The sequence below is a fragment of the Pomacea canaliculata genome, linkage group LG13, assembly GCF_003073045.1.
Source record: "Pomacea canaliculata isolate SZHN2017 linkage group LG13, ASM307304v1, whole genome shotgun sequence".
Taxonomy (NCBI): Eukaryota; Metazoa; Mollusca; class Gastropoda; order Architaenioglossa; family Ampullariidae; genus Pomacea; species Pomacea canaliculata.
In genome coordinates this window covers 9796042-9810605 of record NC_037602.1, presented here as the reverse complement: position 1 = coordinate 9810605, position 14564 = coordinate 9796042, and the positions used below count along the sequence as shown (strand labels likewise).

At 38.1% G+C, this 14564-nt stretch overlaps 2 protein-coding genes across 2 annotated transcripts; both read left to right on the top strand.

Moving 5' to 3' along the window:
• The first annotated feature begins 2299 nt into the window (after positions 1–2299).
• On the top strand, positions 2300–4274 carry LOC112554519 (15-hydroxyprostaglandin dehydrogenase [NAD(+)]-like). Its single transcript, XM_025222313.1, has 3 exons — positions 2300–2484; positions 2821–2944; positions 4141–4274. The coding sequence occupies exons 1-3, from the start codon at positions 2392–2394 to the stop codon at positions 4257–4259; spliced, it is 336 nt and encodes a 111-aa protein (XP_025078098.1). The 5' UTR covers positions 2300–2391; the 3' UTR covers positions 4260–4274.
• Positions 4275–4531: 257 nt separating this feature from the next.
• LOC112554195 (15-hydroxyprostaglandin dehydrogenase [NAD(+)]-like) lies at positions 4532–6581 on the top strand. The gene is made up of 4 exons (XM_025221840.1): positions 4532–4623; positions 5006–5082; positions 5593–5735; positions 6085–6581. Exons 1-4 carry the CDS (start codon positions 4566–4568, stop codon positions 6242–6244), a joined length of 438 nt encoding a protein of 145 aa, XP_025077625.1. The 5' UTR covers positions 4532–4565; the 3' UTR covers positions 6245–6581.
• The last annotated feature ends 7983 nt before the right edge of the window (positions 6582–14564 follow it).

Genomic DNA, 14564 nt, shown 5'->3' with positions numbered 1-14564 from the left:
ACGTTCTGTGTTTACATGTCTCAATAAGCAAAATAGGATCGTTTTAATATTTACCAGTACTGCTTTATCCTCCTGGTACCTGGTTGCCATGACAATTCAAAGAGCGATGTCCGTCGTGTGGCCTCATCGTGTGAGCGTGGTCTGCACGCGCAAAGTTTCCCGCCTCGTCATAACTGGCATCGCTCTTATCATCAGTGCGCTTTTATTCACACATGTTGTACGGCATCAACGTGTCTGTGTCGACATGCAGTAATTTATCTTGCAATGTCTGCAGCTTGTACTTTCCCGATGCAGAATACTTCTACTTTTACATTTCCGTAGTGATGGATCTGCTAATTCAATCACTTGTTCCGTTTGTGCTGTTGCTTGTGTCCAACATTGTTCTCGTAAGATCTGTGCTGATATCGGTGAAAAATATTCGCCAGAAACTATCAGTCGGTCAGTCCATGCACGCAGCTGCACGGGAAGGTAAAGCTTTGTCTTTGTCCGTGAGGCTGATTGTCTTGTCTGTCACATTTTTTCTTCTGACTGGCCCTCTGTGTGTGTATAATATAGTATATTGTTACACTTACCGTGACTTCAGTGCCACGGAGAGCATTGTGAGCACAAATATTTCAGGTGTACTGTTAACATTGTTTTCTGTAAACAGTTCTGTCAACTTCTACCTGTATTGTTTGACCGGGAATAAATTTAAAAAAGAAGCTTTGTGTATTCTCAGTCTTTTAGTGTCGAAATTACAAAACAAAATATGATCATTAACAATACATACCTTTCCTATATGCTTTTAAGAAATTTATTGTTTGTATCTTTTTCTCTTAGTGTTTGAAAATAAGAGCAGACCGATTTTATGAGTCAATACTTATGAACTTTGCTATGAAATGGAGTTTTCTTATCTTTCAGTGTAACAACACTTCTGTTTGGCAGTATAACCAAAGAAAATTTTGTTTTCGTAAAGTGATTGCATAAGAATGTCCCTTTCTTTCATTGCTTCGTGTTGTGAACCACATAGACAATTAAACATTTTAAAGTCTGTTTGAACTTTGATCAGCTTTCCTTGTTTGTTGTTCTTGCAAGTTCTCTCTTTAGTTTATTGTGTTTCTTCCTGTAAATATTGTTGTCACGGGCTTTTACCGACACAGCACGAAAGATGATTTACAAAACAGACCTTCATGTCGTATGCTACTAAATTGTTTTCTTTTTCTTGTACAATTCATATTCTGTGCACATCGGCGTGGGAGTATTTAATATTTAGTTCTTACTCGTACTTGGTCGATCGTGAGCTTATTAGCAACATCATTAGCGAGGTTGACTCACGTGACAATCACTTCATCTTCTCATGTCGTCTGCTTCGTGTCGATGAGTCCAATATTAGATGATTCTTATCTCGTTTGCAATTTGTTTTGGGCCCCATGCAACGAAAGACTAAATACGAGATTTCTAGAATCAATAAATTGCTTTGCGTGGTCTTAGCGAAGAGAACAGCATTCGTGAAGAAACTATCACATGACTCATCACGTGAGAAGAAGGTAGTCTGTGTGTCTGTCACACTACCGGCGGTTTCATCTAACATCGAGAACATCGCAAGAAGCTAAGGGTTGGTCTTGGCAGACAGACAGCAGTCCACTTATAGACGTCCGTGTTAAGAGGTGAGCTTTTCCAACCGAATATTAATTTAATTGTTCCATTGTTCCGAATCCTCAGGAAGGCGTCATGCATCCTATCTATTTCTGATCACGTGTTGGCGCGTGAGTTCTCATTCTTGCGGTCTGGCTGTAGGTACACGATGTCTGTAAGCAAAACCAATCATCGCCATAACTCATTCATTCCACGTGCGCTTCCATTGATAAACTCTACTGGCCGCCATCTTATCTTATAAATATGACAATAGTTCATATTATCCGTGATATGTATATTTAATATATATTCGCTGAATACCTGTAAGTTGCAATAAATATCATTCGTGAACCTTTTCCCATTTTGTGCTTCATTTATAGAACTGTAGATGTCTATGTGAGCAGTGTGAGAATACTGGACTAGAGAAATGAAAGAAAGTGTGGGCAATTAACTGTGCACAGTTCATTATCAGTTCTTTCTTTCCCGTTTGCAGAAGCCATGACATAGCCTTAGCTGCTGGAACGGCGTTTAAAACAAACAAACAAAACGTTTGCAGGAGTGACGATGACTCACTAATAAACCAAGGGACGTCACTTCATGCAAAACTACGTCATGTGTAGACCGGTGTCTACATGGTATGAAGATATAAACAGTTATCCAATCACATGCAAGCTGGAGGAAGAGAGATAAAGTAGAAGGTTACAGTCTGGCGACACGAGGTTGCATCCAACAGGTGTCTTGTCCACAGTCTTGGCTCTACCTTTGTAAACTACGTTCATGGACCCTCGAGGTAAGGGCGTGTTTCTGACAGGCGGGGCACAAGGCTTGGGCCGAGGTATCGTGGAAGAGCTTTTGTCCCTGGGAGCAAAGGTCAGAAACATTCAGTGACTGTAAATTTAGTAACGGACCGGAGACAGAGAATCTTTTCTTGTCATTGATAACTGTCTGTATGCTTCAGAATTTCTACCGACTGCCTTGCCATGGATTTCATGTGAATATGTTTGTTATGATGTATTGTAACATGCTTATAATTACTAGCTTGTTATTGCTGTCAGTCTAGTGAGCCCTGCTGTTTCACGACTTTATTCACCTAACCCACATACAGGGACGAAATTAAATGACTCAGAAGGTGTTATAAATATAAAGGTTACTCTACTAGATTGTATAGCTTTCATACATCGTTGTTACGTGTTATATCGCTGCCAGGTGTTGTTCTGTGATGTCGATGTGGAGAGAGGGAGGGCCACTGAGTCTGAACTACAAACACAATATGGCGCCGATGTCGTCTTCTTCCAGCCGGCCGACGTCTCGGATGACGAACAGCACAAAGGTTTGTACACAACCACTCATCTATGGTTTTAGCAGAACTAATGAGTGAGAAATCATGTACGATTGCAGGATTTTGGAGAGGGGATCTCGATATGTACATTAGAATGATTTGTTTCGGGCGATGTTTGTAGGTTATCACAGTCGTGTGTCACTCTTGGCCCACCCCACAAAAAAGTCGAGACTACACATAGAGAAAGCCAGTGTACAAGAAGACCAACTCGCTGCTGCTAAGCACGGTTTTTGACCCCAACATATTTTTGTTATCCCCACACACACACACACTTTAGTTCCTGCTCGATAGCTAATCTCTCTGCCCTCATGTTGCTAGCCACGAAGCTATTATGTCACAAAGATCAGAGGCTCGACTAGGGTTCAGAGTAAATGTACAAGACTTGGCCAACTCAACAGAGAGCTTGCTTTGTTCATCGCGATGCACAGTCTGATGAAAATAATATCAGTATTCTACTCACCTCATGCCTGCGAGAGGTTCCAGTATTAGTCTTCCAACACACGATGACAGACGCTCCACTATTTGCAGAGGCGACTGGCACTCCAGCCAAGAAACCCCAACCCAAACTCTAACTTGCAGGACAGGGCTAGATATGCACACGACCCTACAAAAGTAAAACCTTCCCTGCGAAAAAAGTAAAGCATTATAAACAGATAATATATACCTCGTCTTTTATCACAGAAGGTTATACCTCGTCCTCGTTGTAGTATATCAATATTTAGCCACCCTTGCAGAACCTCTCTTATAAAAGCAATGTGCACTCAATGTCGTTGTATGTTGATTGATGTCGTGTAGAGGGGACTTGACTGCGTGATATCAACAAAAACAACAGCGATAACATTTCCTCTTTGTGTCATACCCTCATGGGTCGTCTTGACCCACGTTCTGACGCTCACGACACTTCAAGACAGACCCCATCCTCTTCACCTAGGTCATGTGTTTGACCCATCCATCGTCCCGAACATAGCAGTACTACCTACCTTAAGGTAACAGCAGGTAATATAGGTAACAGCAGGCACTTTATCAACCCCTCGTTGGCCTAGATTGGAGCACTGCAGGTTGTGACACACGACAGTGATAGTCAAATATGTATTTCCTCCGATTCCCATAATGTGAAATAAAGTCAGTAGATAAATTGCAACGTGTTGTTTGTGTCATATGACATGTTGTTGTGTTGTGGTTAACAGCGGCGTTTAGGGCGGCAGTGTCACAGTTTGGAGCCGTTGAGCTCTGTGTCAACAATGCTGGGATTGTCGACGAGAAAAACTGGGAAAAAGTGCTGGCTGTCAACGTGGTTTGTATATGAGGACTTTCATGGCAAAAATACAAGAATTTTAGATGGTTGGCTTACTTAAAGAAATTATCAGCTAGCCATCAGTAAACACGTCCACATTTTTCTCTCAACAACTTCAATCAACGGTCGACAGACGACAAGCAAATTATATTTGAGATTGAAGGACTAGTTTGGAACAATCACAATGTTAGTGATAGAGCCCAGATAATGTCTAGTCTCCTTTTACTGATTTGCTTCTCACTTAAATTGTCACAAACACATAGCACTTTTTTGTCCCAGGAGGCATGTATCCGGGGTAGTTTCTTAGCCCTGGAGCACATGCGCCGTGACCGCGGAGGTCGTGGTGGTGTCATCATTAACGTGGCATCTCGTGCAGGTGAGTAGGAGATTTATGAGATATCTACACTTTGATAAACATTAACACGTGTTCACACCTATCAAGATTAGTAGTTAGAGTTAGTGTGTATAACTCACTGCCTCGTAAAACTGTAAATAATTCACTAGACGCCATTGAGATGAAGGCAGTCATGTGGCTGGACATTTGAGTGATGCAGGTTGTATGATGTCCTTTGTCTGTTGGATGACTAGTCACTTTCCTAGGTCGATCTATACAGCCGCACACTTCTTGTATGCCATGGGTATTAGGGTGGAGAGGAGGATAAAACGTGATAACGAAAATATGAGGATAAAGTTGATAAGTATAATTTTATTAATGGGAATACGCGAGCCTACGTGCGTGTGTGTGTGTGTGTGTGCAGGAACCCATATATATTCGTTTTTACCGACCTACTCTGCGTCCAAGCATGCTGTGGTCGGCTTCACCACCAGCTTGGCTGTGAGTCATCATGAATCTTAGTCTGTGGTCAGAGCCCCGTTCTATTCTTTCTCTCTTCCATCTTCTTCATTTTGTCTCTATCCACGAGAGAATCAAGATAATTAAACTCTTGAAGAAGAAAAAGAGAGTGGCATCTAGCGACTGATTACAAGGTTTAAGATGTAAGCTTAAATCTTACCATAAATGTCGGGTGATCGAGCCAATAAGGTTTTATTTTAGCTTCCTTTGCATATAATTTCAGATATAAAGAAGCTAAGCTTACAGTTGGGATGTGAAACATGTTTAGATTATTTTAATGCAAGACAGGCAATCATAAAAAAAGACAGCACTGTTCCTAGTAAGTCTTTAGAAACACAAGTATGTTTGTTGATTCTTTTATATGTGGACACCATCCCTAAAGTATAATTATAATTTCAGATGTGTAATAAATTAGTGTATACACAACCCTCCCTGTAAACATAGCTAAAAGCTAAAAGTGATGTTAAGAGTAATGACTAAGACATTTTGTAGATGGGTCCTGACCAGAGAAACCATGGTGTCCGCTGGTGCTGTCTGTGTCCAGACGCCATTCAGACCTCAGCGGCTTCTAACAAGGATCTTACCTCTCACCCAGAACTAGCCAAGCAGTATGTACAAAAGCACGGAGCTATGCCGTAAGTCACCGCCATTATACTGTTAGATGTCAGTTGTTCATAAAAAATTCTTTTTGTTAAAATTAATTCTTTGGACGAATAACAGGAACATACAAGCAATCTTTACTCTCTCTGAGATTCACGTGAGATGTGTGACATGTTTTGTATTGTAGGTAAGATGTTTGGGATTCTTTAGGATGTAGTGTGTAGTATTTTTTTAGGTGATAATTCAAATGTGTAGAATTCTTTGAGGTTACCTGACACAAGTAGTATTTTGTAGGATTTAGACGAATAGCACAACACAGTCGAACGATTAGACAGCATTATATTTTTAATCAGTATCGTGTAATAATCTGTTTATGTTTCACAGAATTTCCCAGGTGGTACAGGCCGTTATGAAACTGATACGAGATCCAGACAACAACTGCGCCATCTTGGAGGTGTCCCATGAGAAGGGGGCTCGTTACCTGCGACGACAGGTTGTTGACCGCGATGATGTTTCCGATGTCGAAGTGGTGGACACGTACTGAGGACTGAGGGGCTCGTAAAACCTACTCAAAATTCTTGTTATTCTTTTTATAATTTATTATCTCTCACAGATACATAACACATAAAAAGCAATATTTTACAATATAACAACATAAAAGCAAACATATGCACATAGATTAACAGTCATTTTAAGAATACGTCCATCTGCCAAGCCAGCAATGTAATATTTTACACAACAGAGACAAAGTATGTATTCTTTTCACACCTCACACAAATCAAGCAATCATCATAGAAGGCACCTTGGATCTCATGTGTAATAGGCTGACAGCGCAACAATATTAATGTATGTAATATCAACACATGTAATTTATGTAATCATAAAGTCATTTATACATTTAGTCAGTATTTAGTCTATATTAGTCTAGTCAACAAGTTGTGTATATGGTGGCCAGTGTTTAGCAAACATGTCTTCGTTTATTTCATGCATTAATTTTTTAATTGCATATCTGTGTTTCAACATTTGGATAAATGGTTCTAACTGGGGGATGTTTTTTTTTAATGTAAAAAGAATATTTGTATGTTTTTGCTAGCAGTAAAATTAAATCAAGTACAACATCTATCTCAAAGTTTTTACTGCATCCAAACACAACCATATGTTCACTGATAGTTATCTTTAGAGAATTTGTACATTTGTACAATTTTGTAAGTTTCTCCAAAAATCATTAGCAAATTTACAAGTCCAAAATATATGTTGAATATTTACTTTTTCATCTCTTAAAAGGCCGCAGACATCATTATCTTCTAGTCCCATATGCAATAATATAACTTTTGTCCCCAGAATTCTAAGTGGCACTCTAATTTGAAGTCTTTTTAATTTAATTTCTTTCATACTTGCCATTGATCTAAATATAACACACCAACATTTCTGCTTATCCTTTCATCCCATTTCAAACAGCAATTTGGCATGCGTGTGTTAGATATTATTTTACCATATTATACTCTTGCTCCTTCCTGTATTGATCAAATTTTTCTTAGATATGTTATATCTTGTGTTATATGTAGAAGAAGAAAAATCTGTTTTATTCATTCTGTTTATAATGGGATTGGTAGTGTGACTTAATACAGTCATCATTTTTGCCATGAGTAGTGATCTGGTGTTTTAGCCCTGGTGATGAATGTGTCTATGAAGTGGCTGTAACTTATGTGTAGGTCTTTACAAACACCTATCTACAAGCAATTACCTTGTCCAAAAAAAAACTCATTGAGTAGATACACTCGTGTGTGGTGTGTGTGTGTGTTTTTGCTGTAAATGTTGTTAATGGAAAAAAGTCTTAAAGTGGGTAATATTTAGCTAGCTGTATTTTGAATTTCTTAAGAATTATAATTTCTTTTAAAACTTTGGGTGTTTTTCTAAAATTACTCATATATCTATATTTGCTTTGATAGCACCTAATCATAAACAGAAGTGCTTGCTTTACAAGAATAATGATAATAAACAAGAAAAAGCTAAAAAAAATCTACTTAAAAATGCTAATAAAAGTCTACATATAGTTGGGTGTGAACCAGGCCTTAATTAAGAAATGTTTAACAGGTTCTTTTTTAATCTCTTACAAGACCTATAGAATTTCAATTTAAAATGCCTTTTTCTAAAATAATCATTATGTTTAAGATGGCTTTCAGAGGACACAGGCATAAAGTGTCTGTACTGTGGGAGAACACATCACGCAAGCAGCGCTATGCACCTATTGAAATATTCACATCTCCGCAGCTTTTTTTCACTCCCCTTCCGTCTTCCCCCTTGTACACACCGTTTATGTGACAAGAACGTCTTCATCCTGTATTGTCTCAAAGTGTTTGGAAGGAAACGAACACCATTTAAACCAAAATTTTGTGCACTAAAAAGTCCCCCCTTCCCCCCAAAAACCACACAAAAACAAAAACAAAAAAAGCACTTACCAGCTAATAGTAGCTATGTGAGGGCGGATTAATACAGAACAGTCCACGATTGTCACAGTTCAGGGACCACTGAAACACAGTGAAGTCACTAATGAAATATCCAATAGGCGATGTTGGTCACATGACTGCTGCCATCGTTCGCCAACTTCTGAGCGTCTTGAGTTCTTGTCGTAGCAGGTCCTTTGTTGCTGAGGGCGTAGAGTGAGTAGTGGGGTCAAAGATGGAGATAGAAGTCACACGTTGCCCTTCTCTTCCGTGTGTTGGTTGCTGATGAAGTGAATTTATTCAGTTCTGTTGTTGTTGCTGTCATGTTTGTTTTTTTTTTTTACTTGAAGCTGTTTCCTTTCACTCCTTTCCCCTTGTCGTCGAGACTATTTCCTCATGGTTCATTCCTATTAGCATTTGGTCGATGTGACTGACATTGCCACCTTTTATTCCCCGCACAGAAAGATCTACTAACTTCATAAACAGTTTGCCGCCAGCCATCGACCATGCCACTACTACGACTTAGACCACCTTTGCAACAAAAACTTCTGTGTTGGTTTTGATGCTAATTAAATTCTTTGGAGAAATGAAACAATGGAAGGTATCATTCGACTGGTGTAACAGCTATGATTTCGTGATCAAACTTCCAGACTAAAGAAAAATTAAAAGTCGGTCCAATTGCAATAACCAAAAGTATACACAAAGAATGCAGGCCCCATATGCTTTGAAGTATCTTTAATTTGCCAGAATTGTAAATACAAAAGTTTGAACCTGTCATTCATATGTACTCATTTCATTGACAGTTGTATTATGTTGCTAGTCTCCTTGCCAAACAGCTGCTATTTTTTCATTTCCAGTTTTTCATAGTCATGACCGCAGCGTTTTATCAAATAGACCACAAAAAAAATAGCCTGACTTCCTTTCTGAACTTCGCACCGCATAGACAGTATATGTAGAAGTTTATAGAACTGTTTACAACAGCAAGTAGGATGACTATAAAGTAAATCAATTCGCTGATACCAAATTCTAACTTCGCTAATTTATAATTAACAAAAGGGTTTAAAATAAAGTGAACACGACAAGGACCAGTGAGGACCAGGAATGTGAGGGACAAGGATATCAACGTCACCGACAATGAAGAGGCTTTTTTCTCACGTGCAGTGACGTGCATCGACTGACCGACTGCTAGACTGTGACGTACGTTTCTCGCCGATATCAGCACCGATCTCACAAGAACAATGTTAGACACCAGCAGGAACACAAATGGAGCCAGTGAACCAACTATCAGATCAACCCAGGGCCAAATGTGAAAATGAAAGTGTCTGTACATTTCATCATCGATAGTGCCGAATGTACAGGTGTCGCAAGAAGAACAGTTTTCATTGGTTACAAATATAGTAACACCGTAGAACATGTGGGAATTTAATACAACAATAACAATGAGTATAACTACCGTGACCACGCGGGAAACATTGCGCGTGCAGAACACGTTCACACGATGAGGCCACACGACTGACAAAGCTCTCTGCATCGTCATGGCAACCATATACCACGATGACAAAGAACTGCTCACAAGGTCTGTGATAGATAATAGTTTGGTTATGATGGGGTGGACACACACAATAAAGAAGTGGAACTGATATTGAAGCCAGGTGTGATTTATCCATGAAAAAAACATGTACAGCAGATCGGAGATGGCTAGTGCAATGCAATAGGTTGATATTGCGCAGTAGTCGGACATTCGATAGAATATAATAATGGTCATAATATTTCCAAAGCTTCCGACTATCAACAACACGGGATAAGCTACTTTCATGATTAAATGAACAGCGTCTTCGAAACTTTCTTCTGAAGTCATGTTTTCTTGTCAGATGCAAACTTGACCTCTTTGTGTTGTATGTAGGTGCCGATAATACGACTGCAACCGTAAAAAATAAATTATCATTTTTTTAATTTTTAAAGATTACTTTTTAAAGAAAAATATCCATATGAAAATCTTTAGTCAAAAAAAAAAAAGTTAGAAAAAAATAGAATAAAATCAAAAGACTACTTCGATATATATTAGTCACTGGCATGCTAATACTAATTTACACTAAATAAAACTCTTAGCATTATAGAATTGCTTATAGGAAAATTAGGAATAAACCTCATATTTCAACATCATTTAATACAATTATCAACTAAGTGGAAACGTTGATTCATGGACAATGTTTATACATCAGTTGTTTCTAAATGAAAACTGTAAACTGTAGAACTCACATCTTTTGAAATCACGAAGGAGACACTGGCACAGAAATTAAGTTTTCAAATCAAGAATATCAGCAACTGGTGTTCTAAAACTGCAGATCATTCGACAGATTCAGCTTACTTTGGCGGCACTGTAAACGGTAGAATATTAAGGTAGAATGTTCAGGTGAGAGTAACGGAGTCCTGCGCTTTGACTGCATGTTGATGAAATCATCTTCCAGACTCGCTTTTATTGCGACTTAGGACCCATGATGCAATGTTCAAAAGACACTTTTTATGTATAGGAAAGGCGTGTGCACATAGGTAAATAGTGACCCTTTTACAGAAAAAGGATGCTAATATTTGCTCTGTTAAAAACTGCTTAGAAAGTGGAATCCAAATGTGAATTTTTAAGAAGAATTGCAGACAATCATGTATGCACTCCTACGAACACACACACGCACACGAACGCAGCGACTACATATGGACTAATATCAACTAGGTTTTCTTTTTATTTCTATAGAAGGAAACCTGACATTCTTATGGACAATTTTACCGATGTCTTTTTCTTATTATAGTGCGCAAACCTTTATGTCACTAGAAATGTTTTATTGGCGCATGCAATTGCGAGCGGCAGACATAAATATCAAACTCCTTTTATAAGATGGTCTGCGCTGGCTTGCTTAGGAAAATTGTAGATTATTTTGTAACAAAGTGAAGAGGTCTATTTGACATCCCATATTGAAACTATTGGATGACGCAGCTGACCGTTATAATTAACACATGAGAGTGAAGCTGTTCGCTCTTTTATCAAAACGTTCCCCAGGTAGCAGCTGGGTGGAGGCGAAGAGGAAAAAAAATTGTCTTTTGCAACAAGACTGTGGATAATAAAGGTACGAGGCCTTACTAGTATTTGTATTCGTATTTGGCCTTAGAAGAAAGAAATCATACGTTTTCATTGAGAATGTTATCAAACTCTCGCTGTAACACTTGTTTTTACGTACTGCTAAAATAGGTTACATTAAATATACTTTCATTATCTGGTTACCAATTTTTTTTTAATTTTATTCTTTTTTCAAAAAAGTGACACTACAAAATCCTGTCTTAAGTAAAGTATGGATAAACCAGAGAAACATAAATGCATCAGGAAATTTGTGACTCTCCACGATGAAATGAGTCTTAAGTCACGAATTTCACATTTGCCAAATTGCATATTTTAAAATGTAGACGTTCTGAACTTTCTTTTGATACAAAAGTTGTTCTTCCAGCCTTAAAATTGAGTGAGTTATAAACGGTTGAAGTGTGAAAGTACGGTGGCAGCCATTTTGAGAAAAGCGGGTTCAAAGATTAGTGTCAAGATGACCGACCGGGTCTGTTTACTCCTAAACTTTTGCAGACAAATCTTTTGATCTGTTAATATTTGAGTCGTTCTTTGAAGAAGTTGAACATGCTGACTCCGCGCTAAGACGACCCATATAAGTTAAACCCCCGTTATCTCTTAAAATCTTTTTTAAATATAGTTTCGAACATTTCTGATGTGGTTTAAATTTAGTAGAATTAAAAAAAAAAAAGATATTCTGAGGGAAAGTTTGGAGACTTTTACGTGACCTATAAGCGAGTTCCTAAAGTGATTTAAAATCTGTGGAAGATTACCATTATACGTGTGTACTTCGAAAAAGAAAAAAAGAGCATATTTTTCTGATGTCATCCTTTCACACATGGTTACACACACTGACACATCTCACAGCACATTTACGCCGGATAATTTCGTATTCTCACAACAAACAACAATGATTGACTATAGCTTATTAAGTCGTAGGTATGTATACGAAAGTCAACAATAAACGCAGACTATTCTATGATGAGAATCTGTCACTTAGTATAAAAATTCACAGAGAAATGGGCACAGAGGGGAATTCAAACTATCATAGCAAAACAGCGAGACCTGTTAACAGATGCCACTTGCGGACAAAGAAACAGCGTGCGTGAGATCTGAACCCAGGACAGCCAATCCTCACTGTATTGCGCCACCAGACCGCATTACACACCTAGGGGAGGTAATAACACAGACCGATGAAAAAAAACTCGCAAATTTCAAAATCATATTAATGATTTTTACAAGATTTGTTGGAGGAGTCAGTGCAGCCTCAGGGACAGCATGAGTCACGTGGCTACGTGACGTCCAATGGGCGGGGCTAAAGAAATAATTGTTCTCCGTGTTACCTCCAGAAAAATTGTTAACATCGCTTAGACCATCTCAACTCACAGTCAGGTAGGTTGACAATTTTTATCTTGGCATTTCCACGAAATATTTCGTTATCAATTGGATGAAGCAAATTTTAAAATGTTTGTAATGTCTGTCATTCTGGTCGTTTTATTTTGTTTTACATCGTAAAGTACGGAAATATCCTCAAACAGTTAGCTTCATAAATGCAGGTGGAACCTTTAAAATTAATATAACTTCTTATTGACTAAATCTTATTCTTCCTGTTAGATTGTTAAACACAATTTATGTTGTCGATTTTTGTAAATTTTTGTTGGGTTTTTTAATTGATGTTTTAAAGAAATTAATATCGTAGAATCAAACTTGTCTAACAAGGCAAAGTTGTTATAGTCTAGTAAAATAAGAAGCAAAGCTGGTGCACAAATTGGAATTAGACAAAAATATTGTAAATATCCGTCGATGTATATCAAGGGAAACCATTTTTACCAATCACGATAACTTTGGTTTTGAAAACTGTCCAGTAAACGCAAGAAAATCTCATTTAACTTTTATTATCGTGAAGACGGAATATTTCTGGTACGAAAAATTGTTAAAGCTACAATTTTATTTAATTAATTTATTTATTTATTTATTTATTTATTTATTTCAACATGAGGTCAGAATTTATTTGATATTTTTTTCAGTTTCAGTAAGAGTGCCACCAGTTGTGGAATGTGACAGAAGCCATCAAATGACTAAATACTCAGTTTCCAGCCTATGTTGTGTTATGTGACTTCTTGTATGAACAGGATACCTAGCGATGATTTCAGTGCAGGCTTTTGAGGAAGTTGTGGTTCTAATAATAAAAGCTACCTGTCCTCTCTTTGTTGTATTTGGAACATTTGGTAATGTCATGACCATAATTGTATTTTGTCGACTGAAAGATAACTCAGCAATGTCCTCATATTTCATCGCGCTGGCCATCGCGGACCTTGCTGTGGTGTATGTTGGTGTAGTGATACAATACTGGCTACCGTACCAATTTAACATCTACCTTCTGTGTTTGCATGTCTCAACATCCAAAATAGGCTTATTTTTAATATTTACCAGTAACACTTTATCCTCCTGGTACCTGGTTGCCATGACAATTCTGAGAGCAATGTCCGTCGTGTGGCTTCATCGTGTGAGCGTGGTCTGCACGCGTAAAGTTTCCTGCCTCGTCGTAACTGGCATCGCTCTTATCATCAGTGCGCTTTATTCACACATGTTGTACGGCATCAACGTGTCTGTGTCGACATGTAGTAATGTATCTTGCAATGTCTGCAGCTGGTACTTTTCCGATTCAGAATACTTCTATTTCCACTTTCACGTTTTCCCAGTGATGGATCTACTAATTCGATCACTTGTTCCGTTTGTGCTGTTGCTTGTGTCCAACATTGTTCTCGTAAGATCTGTGCTGATATCGGTGAAAAATATTCGCCAGAAACTATCAGTCGGTCAGTCCATGCACGCAGCTGCACGGGAAGGTAAAGCTTTGTCTTTGTCCGTGAGGCTGATTGTCTTGTCTCTGACATTTTTTCTTCTGACGGCCCTCTGTGTGTGTATAATATAGTATATTGTTACACTTATCGTGACTTCAGTGCCACGGAGAGCATTGTGAGCACAAATATTTCAGGTGTACTGTTAACATTGTTTTCTGTAAACAGTTCTGTCAACTTCTACCTGTATTGTTTGACCGGGAATAAATTTAAAAAAGAAGCTTTGTGTATTCTCAGTCTTTTAGTGTCGAAATTACAAAACAAAATATGATCATTAACAATACATACCTTTCCTATATGCTTTTAAGAAATTTATTGTTTGTATCTTTTTCTCTTAGTGTTTGAAAATAAAAGCAGACCGATTTTATGAGTCAGTACTTATGCACTTTGCTATGAAATAGAGTTTTCTTATCGTTCAGTGTAACAACACTTCTGTTTGGCAGTATAACCAAA